Here is a 16,240-nt window from a genome sequence, read left to right on the forward strand (position 1 = left end):
CATGCTAAAATGCACTGGAAGATGAACTATGCAACATCATTTAAACTCCCCACAAACACATGAGAATGAATGCTCATTAAACAAACAGGATGCTCCTGGCAAACAAATGAGGATGAAGGCTCAGGAAAAGGTGATTAGACACAGTCACCAATGACTACAAAGCAGCTTAGAAAATATTGACTACATACAACTGATATGACCAGATTATTAGGAATCTTTACACCTGGGTGCTAGTTATAAATAATACTGTAGTAGAAGATGGCAGCTTGCCTCCCAAAGGAAACAGTAGCTGGGGATAATTTTGCTGGGACCCCCTCCCTGCCCATATGTTGAGAACCAGTCATCACTGGGCAGTCACATGATTGTTGTGGTTTCTCCCCAAAATAATAATAAAAAGATACATTGAAGTCATTTAACATCACACCTACTCACTCAGAAGACCATGTTACAACAGCAATATACAGTAACTTGCAGTGGTTTATTATTACCTGAAATAATATTCCCTCCATCTCAAAAAACACAAGTCCCTATGTATTATAAAGAATTGATAAGCTTATCGATCTATAATCATGTTATCCATTTATAAATACACTGATGATATTCTAAGACGGTCAGAATCAACTTTCCTTACTTTTTAATGTCCTTGCAAACCAGCCATTCCACATCAGGGAGTGGTGTCCCTTCTGCCAAGCATGTCACTGTTTGCCCCGCAGAGTCGTGATGACTATCCACCAGATCTCGAATTAAAGCTGGAACTGAAAAGGGATAATTTGGGAAGAGCATGTCAGATCCTTACGGTGCTGAAGAAATTTTGTTTATTGAAAAGAAGCAGCAGAAGCATAGTTTTGAACTCCCATCTGCCTGGCAAACTCAGTCATTCCTTGGAGAAATCTAGATTCTGAATTTCTGGAATTCTTCACTTGTTTTCACCAACACATGATCCTCTCCTGTATCTAGATTATCTGTACTTACTTACTGGAAGCAAGCACCATCTAACTCAGTGGGGCTTACTTTTTACTAAACATAGGTAAGATTAGGCTGTTAGCTGCAATCCTAAGAACGCTTTCCTTGGAGTAAGTTACAGGTAGGTAGCCGTGTTGGTCTGAGTCGAAGCAAAATAAAAAAATTCCTTCAGTAGCACCTTAAAGACCAACTAAGTTTATATTTTGGTATGAGCTTTCGTGTGCATGTGTGTATCTGAAGAAGTGTGCATGCACACGAAAGCTCATACCAAAATATAAACTTAGTTGGTCTTTAAGGTGCTACTGAAGGAATTTTTTTATTTTCCTTGGAGTAAGTTCGACTGAATTCAGTATGACTTATTTCCGAGTAAAGATGCATAGTATTGGCTCGTTCTACTGCAAAACCTTGCACACTTTCTTGAGGAAAGTCCCAATTAACTAAAGTGAATAAACATGCATAGGATCAGACAGAAGGTTAGTCTTCAGTGGGAATTACTAGTTCACTGGCTTTAATCGGGACTCATATCCTGTAGGGCCTTAGCAGGGTCCTGGCTTCGAGAGAATAACATATGGCAGTACTTTGAGAACAACATACTAAGACGTGGAATAAAGGAATCCAGGCACAACAAGGCAGCTACACAGCTAGCCGGGGGTGCACGGTCAAGAGAAGAATGAACTCTTCAGTTGCTCATTTCAGAACTCATCTTTGAGTTAAGGATGTCAATGGGCTGAAGCATTTTTAGTTGATAATATCCAAGATTATTTCCAAGATAATTTTTTTCATTCTGTTATAGCAACATATCACAACCCAAACAGCCTTTAAAAGCCCAACAGTAGCATGCCCTTAGTTCGTCATCCCACAGACCCAAATGGCCTGCACTTAGTAAGTTGACTCTCACTGATTAATCAATTGAAGCTTGAGTTGATCGATTGACTAATTTAAGTCCTGCTTTGACTGTTAATTAGTTCATTTAGCTCTTGTGAACCTGGTGCCCATCACGTGTTTTGGATACAATATAGAAATGCTGATTTATATGTATTGATGCATGCAAATTTAGAAATAATTAACTAAAACAGAAAGACACTGTGTCTTCACCATAGTGGGGAAGACAGTAACCAAGGAACTGGTGTGCCTGCTCAGTCTACTGTCCACATGCTACTGACAGGCAACACCAAGGTCCCTACTCTCCCTTCTTATGGTTCTTGGAAGCCCTTCCAATAGAGGACTGTCCTCTGTAAATTAGGAGACATGGCCTTCCTATATGTTGGGTCAGACTGAGTATCCATCTAGCTCAGTATTGTCCACTCTGACTTTTAGTGGCTCTCCAAAGTTCCAGGCAGAGGTCTTAGACGTCACCTGATCCTTTTATGCGTGGGTGTCAGGGATTGTCCTCGAGACCTCTTGCGAGCAAAGCATGTTCTCTAACACAGAGCTACTGTCCCAGCTATGAGCGAATGGTTTAAAGGCAGGTGACGTGACAGCCATTCTGCTGCTGCAGCTAAGCAGGTCTGGATAAGGGCCTGTTTGGGAACCATATGTAAACAGCTTAGGAGAAAAGTTACACACAAGTACGGTACATAAATTAGGATAAGTGATTGATAGATGGGGGTGGGTGGAGTAGACATCTGTATGAACTCTTTCCAAAACTCTTCTTTCAAAACATCTCTGAGCAACGGCCACCACGATAAGTTCTACACTTATAAATGCACATTTTGTGCTGCGATTCCTCATCCCTTTTATGTACCCCTTCCTCTCTCCAAATCAAATCCATGTGGAAGGGACCATTTCTGACTCTCAGCCAGGCACAGCAGATGTTTAAGTTTGTCAGCATCTGGGGCTGAATTAATCTCTGAAGTATCTTCCATGGACAGCGGCAAGCAAGCGAGTTTGTTCCTAGATAATTTGCCTTATTATTCAATCCTATTTTCAGATGTATTGTTCGTACCATATGCTGTTTCCTGCAAATGCTAGATACACTACTGGCAAGAGAACTTTACTTCTAGGAGCAAGAACTCAATGTACAAATAGTTATTTGTGCCAGGGGTCTATAATATGGCTGGGGTCACATGAAAGAAGTAACCTGGTTCTAGCCATCTAGGCTGCAGTCCTACACATTTAGGCTTGGTCTACACCAGGACTTGGGAAACTGTGACTCTCCAGTCACTACAGCACCCATCATCCCTGACCATTGACCAATGAACATAGTAGATAGCCACAGGTTCCCAAATGTGACCTACACAAACAGCAAATGAGCTGGGCAAACTGTTCCTGGGCTGCATCATTTCAGATTGATGGGTGGGAATCACATGACTGAATCCCCCCCCCCCCGGTGTGGCAGGGAGAATAACTGCAGTTTTGCCTCTCCCCCCACCCCCCATGCTTGATTTCTGTGTGCAGTGATTATCTTCCGTTTGTGTGTGTGTGTGTGTGTGTGTGTGTGTCAACTTGCACTACCACCTGCAAGTCTGAGTGGTTCAAGCTAGGAACAATCTTATCCTCTCATCTGTTTTCATCTGTGTACACCAGGCCTTAGGCTACCTAAATCTCCCTGAAAGCCAATGTGGTTAAACAACTGGGAGAGCACAGTTCAAATTCCTCCTCATCCCCCTCACCCCCATTTCTAAGTTTAGTTTTTCTAGCATTCTAAACTTTCTACTAAACCCTCAGTAGTTCATATTTGCTTGTTGGCCTATGGATCATGACATGTTCAACTGTCACCAGTCTCTGTAGTGTCACTTCCACATCTACCTAACTCCTCTAGTTTTATACTGATCTTACCCATTTTACAGGTTTACCTTGTATGAGCAGGGAGAAAATATATCTTTGAGTTTCATCCTCATTCTGTGCTACAAAAGTATAAAATCCGCTGTCTTCTTCCTTGGCACGAATTAATTTTAATACACTCTGGTACCTATTGGAAGAGGACATTGTGATCATTTCCCACAAGAGGAACACTACAAATATAAGCAAAACAAACTGATAGCTTAGTTGCAAATCAATGTCTCTGTGTGTAAAAGACAGACTCAATATATGGTAAGGACAAACGGATCAGACTTAATTTTGCCTGTGTTAATTTCACACATTATCAATGAAAGGATAGTTCTGCCCCCTTTTTGCTTGCCTGAGTAGGAGTGTGTGTGTGTGTGTGTGTGTGTGTGTGTGTGTGTAATATACTCTGAAGCAACAAATAAACAAAACAAAAACCAGAATATTTTACATTTATGAGGTGATCTGATTAGTGAAGTGAAGGCCTTGTGAGGGGTATAGTAAAATTTAACAGGAGAAATGAATTTTTTCCATTTTCTTCTGCAGGCTTTTTGGAGGGAGGACTGGAAAAAAATGTATGAAATATTATCTCTTTCAGAATGAGATAAATGCTTTAAACCAATGTTTAATGTAAGGCAATCTACCATGTTAAAGAATATATTTTATTTCAGTAAAACTTAAGTAGATAAAGAGAAATGTACTATGGGAGAGAAAAAATGTATGCTACACTTTACATGGTAATCTTCAAATTTCTCGGAGTCACACCCTAATTCTCTAACAGCCTGGTTCTATGCATGGAATTGTAGCCTTATTTTATTATACCTACCTGAGAGTAAGCCCAGTGCACTAAGTGGGTTGTATCCAACAGAGTTGCAAAAGCTGACAGTAAGGATTCTGACAATGGAATAGGAAGATAAGCAATTTCCCCCTCCCCATGCAGTCCCTTGGAGGGGTGGGAGAGTCTCCAGAGCAGATATGAGGATACACTCACCCATACTGTCAGCTGAGTGACACTGTTGGACACAACCCAAGGAGACTTGGCTTTTGAGTAGACAAGGACACAACAAACTGTAAGCATGCAACCCTAGGAGTAAACCCTAGTGAAGTCACCTGAAGATATGTCTGAGTAAACCTGCATAGAATCATCCTGCACATCTTATAATAAATCAGAAGGAGAAGCAAGCAGTACTGTACTTCTGAAAACATGTATGAAGCCAAATAAAGGTTTGAAAAATGCGCAAAGATAGGAATAATAGAGGAATTGGAGAACCAAGAATCTGCCAAGTGGAATTTTCATAGACATACAGAACAGGCTGCAGATTCTCTAGAGGAGAGATCAACCTATTTCCAAGGAGATACTCTGGTTTGCAAGTGGAGAACTGGACAACTAAAACCTACAAATTCCTTGGCAAGCATTTTCTTTACCTCGTCTCCTGGATCTGCTTGGACTTAGTGACAATCTCCGTGAGATTCTCCATCAGAGTCACATTGTCCTTCAGCCAAAACATTTTTGGCTCTGGGTATGCATGCACATCAACTATAAATTTTTTAACTTCATGAAGATTGACAGCTTCCATGGGGTTAAAATGAGGTTCCAGATGAATGAACCCTTTATCTGTAGGAGGACAAAGGTTTCCATGAGTATCTCTCAATGATAGTCGGCATGCTCAATTGAGAACAACAAAGGAAACTAGAAACAGACTGTACCATGAACTGTGATCACGACTCTTTTCGTTTTCTTAAAATCTTTGGTCACATGAAGAGCAGCACATTCATAATCTCCACTGTCCTTCACTGAAGCATCTGGAATGGTCAGGTTGTAAACCAGCTTCTGGGCTGGAATTTTGATGTCCTCAAGTGAAATTGTACCTTTGTTCTTCTGCATAGTTAAAGGATCGAAAAACTTGGTCAAACAACATGGCCACAGAAAACAACTTGGCACCCTTAAGATTCATTAAGGGACCCTCAGAGAAAGCCCTATAGTAGATCCCATCTTCATATCTCAAGGTCAAATGGACAAAGAGTCAAAGACTTCTTCACTAGTAGACAGGGCACTTTTGGTGATGGCTTCATATCTGTATCACAGCAGGCATATACACCTCTTCTTTGCAGATTGGGAATAATCATGCACACAGTACCTTGCTTGCCAGTGAAATTAATCATCTAGCCAAGGATATACGAATGACAGCTTATATGCACAGTTTCTGTGATTTAGCCAATTGTCAAAGGAAGGATTCTTTGATCTAATAGATCAAACTACAGCCCAGCCTTCCTCAAAGGTGGTGAAAAAATCAAAAGCAGTGGGAAATCTTATTTATGGTATTGCTCATTTATCTACTCAATCACATGGCACATTATGGACATGGAGAAAAGAAAATCTTAGCAGCAGAATCAGAATGAATGGGACTAGGAATACACTATCATAAATCTATGCATGGGATCTATCCTCAGTTTACTTTGGCCCAATATGACAATTTATGAGATTTATTCTTTTCTCGTCTTTCTGCTGAGGTAGCTGTGATAAACACTAAAGTGGATCCAAATTATGTAGGTCACCCTTGGTTCCCATCAAAATCAATGGGACTTAAGGTAGTCATGACTAACTGTTCACATCAATATCAATGGGATCTAAGTGTGATGACCATCGTCAGGCTCCAGCCCATTATGATTAATTATCCACTCTTCCTTTTTATCTCTGCAATAACTTTCTGAAGCAGGATTAGTCCTAATCCAGCACTTTAAGATCCTCCGCTGCACTAGCTTCCAGTTAACTCTGGTGTGCTGTGCTTCAGAGAAGAATCAGCCCATCTGATTACAACTTGAAGTCATTTGTAGAGAGTCATATTCTCACATCTACAGAAGTGTAACATGTGGGCAGCTCCAGAAACACTCCATTTTTTGTTCTATTATGTTTTCCAGGTTTGAGGGGAGTGCTATTACTCTACAACCACTGCCCCACTTCCTGTCAACCTCATATGTTAGTCATCTCCTCTTAACATCTTGTAAAGTTCTGCAGGTTTACTAACAATAAAGTCTTGGTTCATGATACCCAGCTAATGCAACAAGAAAATGCTCTCTCATCTGTCTTTATTCTAGTTGTTATTTTTATTTTTTACCCCAAAAAATCCCCCTAAAACCCCACCCACAGTCTTCTTCGGTCACTTATTCAACAACAAGCATGGGGGGGGGGGAGATATTTACCACTTTCCCTGGATAATTCCACTGTAAGTTCACGACTTCATTATCCAAGACCACACACGTTACAACAATGGTTTCTCCTGTCTTATACACAGTCTTGGGGGATTCGATCTCAACATGAAGATGTGATGTAGCTGGAAGAGGAAAAAGAGAATTAGCACATTTAAGAAATGTTTTGCACATCACAGAGGTTCTTTTGAACAATTTGCTCTGCGTAACTGTTGAGGGGGACCTTTGCACTAAGGCACAGGGATAAGTCCATTAAAATAAACCACGGTGCTTTCAGAAACCAGCATTCAACAATTGACATGATTCTTGTCAGGTGTTGCACAATGTAAGGCAGTGGTTTTCAACCAGTGTGCCGTGGCATCCTGGGGTGCCTTGAATTATCATCCAAGGGGTGCTGCGACTGCCCTCTGTCCCTTTTTCCTTCCCTTCCTCCTCCAATGCCCTCTCGCATCTCTGCCTTCCAAAGACTTGTGTGGCTGCTTGTTGCCTCCCCAGGCAAATGGTGCCTCTGGGGTTGGCCAGGGGTGCTGGTTGCCAGGAACTGAGGTAGCCAGTCACCAGCCTTTGCTGTTGGGAATGGACAGACAAGCGGGAGGCCGGGCAGGCAGGCAGGCGCTGGGCTGGCCTTTCTTGCGCTTGCTGTGTGAAATGCCTGCCTGGGAGCTGAGTGCCCAGCACTGAAGGAGAGCCTTTCCACCATGCAGGCCCAGCAGCGCCCGCTGCTGTCGCTGCTGCCTCCCAAAGTGAGTAATTTGCTGGCCTCACATTCACCTTTGGCCAGTCTCCGTCAGACTGCTAAGTCTGGGCGCATCATCTTTCCAGGCCCCTGTGGGGCAGCATGAGGAGACACCTCTCTTGGGGCAGGGGGTGGGGAGCAGCTCAGGGACCAAGGGGTGTGGTGGGGTTCAGCTCAGTTCATATGGGGAGAGGCAGTCCTTGAGGTATTGTGGTCCTGAGCTGTTTAAGGCTTTATAGGTCAAAAATAGCACTTTGCATTGGGTCCAGAAACTAATTGGCAGCTGGTGCACTCCAGCTAGGATTGCCCTTGTGTGCCCAAACCATCTTGTCCCAGGGAGCAACCTGGCCCCTGAATTCTGCAAAAGCTGAAGTTTCTGAACTATCTTTTGTGGGAATGTTCAGGGAGGCAGGAGAGGATATATTGTTTATTAATATCCTTCCTAACTTGCGTTAGCAAGTTCTATAACTTAGCAGAGTTTTACATTCCCCTTTTAAACGCACAGGAGATAGCTGGTTGCAGGCTTGTGTAAGCCTCTCACTATCATACCATTCAGTATTGAATTGTATGTTCCTGGTAAGTTCCCTTTTATCCCTCTTAAAAGAATAAACACATGACAATCTTATTTAAAGTCAATAAAAGTTGTTTACTCACATCAGTTCACAGTTGGATCCCTGAAGGCAGACTTAGTTACAAATATATACCTGTGGATCTACCCCATATGGGAGACTTGATCCCAATGCCTCTGCTAGCTGAGAAGCTAGCAATGCATTTCTAGCTAAGGAGGAGGAAGTGAAAAGAGAGTGTGTGGCAGCATGCCTTGTCCTTTTGTTACCTGGACAGGTAAGGCCATGCAAAGGAAGGATGTTCCAGCCAGGAGGAAACAGGAAGTTTTCGACTGGCTGGATCAAACATACCCCCGCATGTCTTCTCTAGGAAAACAAGGAATGTTGTGTTTGACTGCTCTCAGTGGATTACATTCCACATCTTTAGAGGCAGCCCCACATATAATGCATTGCAGCGATCTATGGAAAGGACAAATGAGTTTTTCACTCATGCTTCAAGGGCGTGAGTGAAAAACTCATTTGTCCTTCACATAGAGAAAAGGTGAAAAGAAATACCTTTGTAAATATAGATGACAAATTCACCGGACAGGAATTCTACTCCCTTAACAGTCGTCTTGCACAGATAGGAGCCTGCGGAGAAGTTTCCAATGAAGCCCTGCCTGTTGTCATAAAAGGCATACACGATTTTCCCTTCGCTGGTCATCAAAGTTACTTGGGCATTGGGGTCACTTGTCCGGCAAGGGATGGTGGAGGACTCTTCTTCTTCGGTGATGACAATGAACTCCTCTTCTGGGAATGTCGGAACAAAGGGAACAGCTGGATCTGTGAAGTGGGAGATATGTTGAACCATCAACCAGGCTGGAGGAGTAAGTGACTTTAATATCTGGTGACTCAGTCCTGTATCCTGTGTGTGTGGAGCTTAGCAGCTCCCACAGATCTCAGTTAAAACCCTCCCTTACACTGGCAAGCTGCTGACATAGGGACATAGGAAGCTAGAACCATAGAATTGTAGAGCTGGAAGAGAGCACAAGGGTCAGCTAGTCCAACCACCTACAATGCAGGAATCTTTTGCCCAACATGGGGCTTGAACCCACAACCCTGAGTCTCATGCTCTGCTGGAATCAGGCCATCTAGCTACACACTGTCTACACAGGCTGGTAGTGTCTTTCCAGGATTTCAGATTGATTGCTAATGTGCAAAGTTTCCTTCCTTCCTTCCTTCCTTCCTTCCTTCCTTCCTTCCTTCCTCTCTCTCTCTCTCTCTCTCTCTCTCTCTCTCTCTCTCTCTCTCTCTCTTTCTTTCTTTCTTTCGCAAAGTGTTTATTTTACAAAACATTTTCCTATTAGAATAATACAGTTTCTGTCAGTCACGGACAGAGGCAAGCAGCTGTAAGGAAGGAACTTGAATCCATTAGGAACTGTTTTTCTAGATCAGATCAAAGTCTATCTAGTCCAGCATCTTGTTTTCCATAACAGCCAGCCAATGACTTTTAATGGGTTTCTTTTTATATTTGAGGCACGGTTGAAAGTAGTTGGAAAATACTTCAAAAGCCAGAGAATTGCTGAATAAGATTTGCAGCGGCCAGAGGGTGGAGCTGTAGTGCCCTGTATTAAGGCTGAGCAAAATACTGGTCACAATGAACCACAGTTAACTCAAACCATGAGTCATGAAGCAGGCTTGTTAAACTACCCAGAGTTTGTTTCAAAGCTAGATCCCTAGTCCGTATGTAACACTAAGCCAATATTCTTTGGAAGTGAAGGTAATCTTAGATGGAGAGGGGAGTGTGAGAGTCTGATGCTTTGCTCAGGCACATTGAGGCTTGTTCTCATAATGCTAAACCAGTCTTCTCCAAACTGGTGCTTTCCAGATGTTTTGGACTACAACTTCCTTCAGCCCCAGCTGCCATTGCCAGCGTTCAGGGCGATTATTTAAATTCCAATCCCAACCTTTCTCCCCAAAACAAAACAAAAACCAATCACATTACAACCATAATCAAGGCACTGGATGATGGGGAATGTAGTCTGAAATGTCTGGAGTCCAAAACAAAGGCTGCAACCGACCATTGTTTAGTATGATGTGCAAACATGGCCTTTATAGTGTCACTCTTGGGGACTTTGGGGGAAAGAAAATGGTAGGAGCAAGGAGGAACTCTGGGTGGCAGTGATGAGTTTCACCTCTGAATTTTCCCTTCTCTCAAATTGGAAAGAGGGCTTTCGGCTGCCCTATCACACACACACACACACACACACACACACACACACACACACACACACCGAAGCCTTGAAATACAAGCTGAAAGTTCCCACAGGAGAACTTTCAGCTCAACACCTCTCTGGATAGCTGTATACTATTCTCAGAAATAACACATGGTAAAAAAAAAAATCAGAATGAAGAATGCAATTGGACTCAAGCGGAGTTACTCTAGAGTAGCCACGACAACCCTCTGACGCCACCCTTTAGCCTAAAGAGAAAGAAACCACATCTCCCAGTGTTTCACATTTTACCATAATACAGTATTATGCTTGGAAATCCAGTTCTTATTGAAATCTAACTTGTAAAAATAAAGAAAATTGTACTACAAGCCTGGGATGTCTTGTATCAAGCTTTTTTGGGGGGAGGGGCAGGCAATTGACTATATAGAAGTCCGAACCCAGCCAACAAAGGAATTTGTAATGCGCACCGTGAGACCTTCTAGTAATCATTCAAACCTAGCAGCACATAAACTTGCATTCCACAAAAGCAATGCATTTGCTTCCCCCCCCCCCACAAATGGGATTCTCATAGCTTCCCCCCCCCTGCAATTGCCTTGGGATTGATCCAGCGCACAGACTTTAAATGCTTTCTGCTTCTAATAAAGAAAATGGCTTCCACCTGTGCTTTCAAAAATTCTTATGTGGGGGGAGGGAATATATGGGTACCTTGAAAAATATACTGTTCGTGATGGAAAGAGACTTTTCAATTTGAATAATACAGAAAGAAGAAGTTTAAGATCTGCAACATTGGCAGCTTGTTTTTTAGTCTATGGGGAAAATCTTAGTCAAGCAGTAATCACTTCTCTGGGCAAGGAGAAATGCCACAATCATTCCCGCTGTAACTACCCCACTAAACAATGGCAAAACCGCAGCATGTATTTGCTGGTTGGTTTTGTAAAGGCAAGAAGGCGGCCCTAAACTCGACAGGATGAAGCCCTGGGTATCCCTGTCTGTCAGGCCAATCAATCGTAATTCATTCATTGGTTGTTCTGCTCAGGGAAGACAAACTTTGGAATCCATATGCTTTGTGGTTCTCAAATACTACTAAGTCCCCTGTTTATATAGATCGTTGGGGTGCGCCTTTCAGAAAGTAATGTGAGACTAATTATCCGACATTACTTTTCAATGCAAAAACTTAAATGTGAGAAATCTAACAAGAGTATGGCCTCGGTCCAGTATACCTGAAGGAGCATCTCCACCCCATCGTTCTGCCCAGACACTGAGGTCCAGCACCGAGGGCCTTCTGGCGGTTCCCTCGTTGCGAGAAGCAAAGCTACAGGGAAGCAGGCAGAGGGCCTTCTCAGTAGTGGTACCCGCCCTGTGGAACACCCTCCCATCAGAGGTCAGAGAGATAAACAACTACCTGACATTTAGAAAATGCCTAAAGGCAGCCCTGTTTAGGGAAGTTTTTAATCTGTGATATTTGTTGTATTTTAATGTTTGTTGGAAGCCGCACAGAGTGGCAGGGGAAGCCCAGCCAGATGGGCGGGGTATAAATAATATATTATTATTATTATTACAGTGGTACCTCTACTTACGAATTTAATGTGTTACGAAGGCACATTCGTAAGTCGAAAAAAATGTAAGTCAAATCCCATAGGAATGCATTGGGAGAAAAAATTCGTAAGTCGAAGCAACCCCATCTAAAAATTCGTAAGTAGAAAAAATCCTATCTAAACAGCATCCAAGATGGCGGACGGAGCTCCATTCGTAAGTAGAGGTACCACTGTATGCATTCGTCTTGCGAAAAAATCGTCTTGCAGGGCATTCGTCTTGCGAGGTACCACTGTACTCTAATATCATCAAGCTTTCATGGAAGATCATTTGTCCATTATTCACCTCCACACGTCATGCACAGCCACAGAGGACTGTTGGGTATTCTGTTGGGTACAAATAAAGCCCAGCAGATTCTGGGAACTGCAAACTGAGCATTGTTCGGTTCCTTTTGCAGTACACACAGGAATTTGCAACTTTCCATTGGAACAAGTCAAGTTTGGACTAATCCCACAAAATTCATCCCCATTTGGTTAGTGTGGCATGCTCTTTGATTGTGACCTGTGGCCAGGTCAGGTTTGAAAATCTAAACATAGGAAAGGCGCTGAACTGGATTTATATGCAGCTTCTAAAATGATGTGCTTTGATCTATAGAAAGGACCAGCATCGTAATGTTCAGTTGCTCCACAACCTTCTCTGTCAAAGAGGTTTCACTATTGTATAGATACAATGAATCAACTCACCTGGCACAAAAACATAGATGTCCTTCCCCTCCACCTCACCGTCTTCCTCTTGAGAATGATTGTAGTAGCAAGTGTACAATCCAGTGTGAGAAGCAGAAGCATTTGCCACATCAAGCACAGTCACAAACAGGCCGCTGTTGTTCTCCTCGCTTTTGAGGTCTATGGTATGGTTGCCATCAGGTATTGGATGTTGCCAGCTGACTTCACTGTCTCCCGAACATTTCAGGGTGAAGGGGGAATTCAGCTGCACAACCATTTCATCATTGTTTGGCAGAATAGTTGGAAGCAAAGACTGACAAGAGGCTAGCCATGGCCCTTTGAAAATAGAAGTATAACATTTTCACATCAAAATTTGGGAGGAAATGATCATCTGCTCATTCCTGAACAATGGGCATTTCTATTGGGGGTGGGAACCATAGTTCTACGGGACATGGAGCACACACTTTAGTGCAGCGGGCTACATCTTTAGTTCAGAATACCAAAACACCAGAGATGGGGAACCCAGCTGGGGGCCAGGAAGAAACCATATTTCAAGCACGATTGACTCGTTTTAAGGTTTCTGTATGATCCTTTTTTTATGAAGCCACACACATATCCAATGAAGTCATCCCATTCATGCAAGGACTTCTGCTTGTGCAGCAGAACTTTCCCTTCCTCTCCTCTCCCTGACCACTCTGCTCCAGAGGATTGGAGGAACCCCCAGAACAGATTTGTGAGTGCACTGAGGGAGGAGGAGGAGGAGGAGGAGGAGGAGGAGGAGGAGGAGGAGGAGGAGGAGGAGGAGGAGGAGGAGGAGGAGGAGAAGGAGGAGGAGAAGGAGGAGAAGGAGAAGGAGAAGGAGCTTCATTGTGCAAGTGGAAGTCCTTGCACAAATCAGGCAATTTTGTTGGTCTCCTGTATAGACCAAACTCATGCTATTAGCCTCTCCTTTAGCCAAGCTTTCTGATACTTCTCCAGCCCAAGCCAGAAAAAAATATCAGATTCCAATTAGTTCAGCTGTTGTGTTTATTTTTGTCTTTGGGTCTAAGCTTAGATAATTTTGATTTACTGTAACTATCAGCTCTCTGCTGAAGAATATTGAGCTTGACAAACAATTTCAACTGTTGTTACCTGTCAAGAAGCAGCCCACAATCAGGATTGTTCTTTGGGAAGGACCCATGATGATCATCAACTGAAAGCAGAATAGGAAACAAAGGCAAGGCATGATTAGTTAGTGAGGGGATAGGAAATGACAACGCTACATCTGCAATGCGCATCAGCACCTTGGAAATGTGCAATGATGGCATTAATCATTCTGTACTGTCAAAAATGACAAATAGTCCTGGAAGCACCGATTTTGGACTGCTACATTCAAATCCATGTTAAATTCACCAGGGGTACCATTTGGCAGATTAGCACATACCAGTACATTTTTGTTTATTGCGAACTGCAAAAAGATAACCACGACAAATGCTGTTAACAGCACATGGCACAATCTCTTTCATATTTTCTCAGAAGTTCTGCAGGCTTCGGTGGGACTTGCACATGTGCATGAGACTGGAGTCTTAAATCTTGGATGTATTTAAAGGCACATTTTCGAACCTTGCTGCAAATTTTGTCCCCTATTTCTTTCTCCAACTACTGAAACCAGACACAATATCTTCAAAAAATATGCCAAGTGGATCTTGCAAAATTTCAGTCTCCTACATTCAACGTTTGAAGCAAGATCTTGAGGATAGAGTAGTAAATGCTAGATGCAATTCTCAAAAGCATCAGTATTGGGAGGAATAGAGCAGGAATGGAAAGCCTGGTCTTGATTAGCCTATTCCAAAGACAGCATCCATTTAGTTATGCTCTTCTCCAAATTCCTTTGGCTCATTGAAAACATTATCCTCAAGCTGCAGGAATTTCTTATGAAAACAGCCCCAGAGAAACACAGGCTCCGCTTTGACCCATCTCTGTTCAGTGCTGAATACACAGATTTCAAAGATCTTCACCATTTGCAACAAGCAAGGCTGCAATCCTCTGTCTGCACACATATCTGGGGAGTTAATACAATGAACATACTCCAAAGGTAAATATGCAGAAAATCAGGATACACATTACTCCACTGACAGTGAGGGGGGAAATGGTTATCATAGTTTGCTGGGCTTTTAGTATGTCAGGATTTCCATTTTATATAAATATATGATGTATTTTTCTTGTAAAATAAATATCCTTGATCATTTAAAACCTAGGTTCTAAATGTATGACGAAACTCTCTTGCTATACACAAAAAGGGATATAAGACTGGGTCCATGTTCATATTGTATTTTGCTTCTTGAAGAGCAGAACAAGCAATACATTATTACTATCATTGCATTCTCTTTTAAGTTTGGCAGTGCGAATGGCTGTAAATCAATGGCTAATCTCTCAAGGACAACAGCTAACAAGCTTTTTCTCCATGTGCCATGTGTAATTTACAGTCTTGGGTAATCAAGCTGCCCACCTGCTCATATCTAAAAGGCAAACACCGAACTCTCTTTTCAAGTGAAATTGCCTTTGAACCCAATGGAAGTCTTGGAACTGACTCTGGGACATAGCTGCCAAGTTCTCCCTTTTTTTAAGGGAAATTCCCTTATGCTGAATAGGCTTCCTCGCGAGAAAAGGGAAAACTTGGCAGCTATGCTCTGGGATTAGATGGGTCTGTCTGACTGTGTGATTTGGTGAAGGCTCCACAAAGAAAACATGGGTGAGGTCATTAGGAACATTCAGCAGGACTATTAAGGTACTGTCTATTTTAGCAAGCTGGTCTCAATCTGTGCTAAGTTGCATACACAAAATACATGTCAGTGTGCAATTGTCTGTGGCTGAAACAAACTTGATCAGAAACGTTTTTGCATTTTATGAGGAAATTATGATTTCTTCTAGTTTTGCATACAAGAGGTCCTGTTTCAGTGCCTGGGATCTCTGGCTAAAAGGGCCAGGCAGCAGGTGACATCAAAGACCTCTGCCCAAGACCTTGGAGAGTTACTGCAAATCAGAGTAGTCAATAATGTACTAGGTAGACAAATAATCTGAGCCGGTATATCTGTTCCCCCAAACAGTCCTCTGCAAATTCTAATGTCAGGCATGCACCAGACTATTTGATGCACTTTATTTGGTATCCAAATACATTTCATTTTAGTATATTTACCGACAGCATTGAATAGATGGCATGAAATGGCATTTCATGTTTGACAGCTGACAGCATGGGAGATTTCATATTTGACACCAGCCAGCCATAATCAGCGTCACTGAGAAATGTTCCCAAGTCTAAAAATATGTGCATTGCAAATGCCGAGGTTCTTTTAAAAAGCACACATACACCCCTTTGTATTTAGAGTGTTCAAAACACTTCACATCATCCCATTTTGATTTTTGTCAGAATTTCAGCCGGAATAAGGGGGTTAAATCTTTCCTCCCCACGTGCTGCTGCAAATTGCACACACACAAACAGGGCTTGCTATTACATGTGTGTTTATATATATATATATATATATATATATATATATA

At 42.4% G+C, this 16,240-nt stretch overlaps 1 protein-coding gene across 6 annotated transcripts in view; it reads right to left on the reverse strand.

Annotated features, from left to right (window-relative positions):
* Positions 1–16,240, reverse strand: part of PDGFRA (platelet derived growth factor receptor alpha) — a 54,409-nt gene that overhangs the window by 24,410 nt on the left and 13,759 nt on the right. For all 6 annotated transcript variants that reach the window (XM_060278787.2, XM_060278788.2, XM_088659311.1 and 3 more), the window contains exons 2-9: positions 13,838–13,898; positions 12,728–13,042; positions 8,794–9,060; positions 6,931–7,061; positions 5,437–5,608; positions 5,155–5,344; positions 3,759–3,874; positions 632–755 (exon numbers count right to left, since the gene is read on the reverse strand). In XM_060278787.2, the coding sequence (XP_060134770.2) occupies positions 632–755; positions 3,759–3,874; positions 5,155–5,344; positions 5,437–5,608; positions 6,931–7,061; positions 8,794–9,060; positions 12,728–13,042; positions 13,838–13,895 (1,373 nt within the window). In that variant the 5' untranslated portion in view covers positions 13,896–13,898. The remainder of the gene's footprint in view (positions 1–631; positions 756–3,758; positions 3,875–5,154; positions 5,345–5,436; positions 5,609–6,930; positions 7,062–8,793; positions 9,061–12,727; positions 13,043–13,837; positions 13,899–16,240) is intronic.

This window comes from Zootoca vivipara, chromosome Z1 (assembly GCF_965207765.1).
Source record: "Zootoca vivipara chromosome Z1, rZooViv2.hap1.1, whole genome shotgun sequence".
NCBI lineage: Eukaryota > Metazoa > Chordata > Lepidosauria > Squamata > Lacertidae > Zootoca > Zootoca vivipara.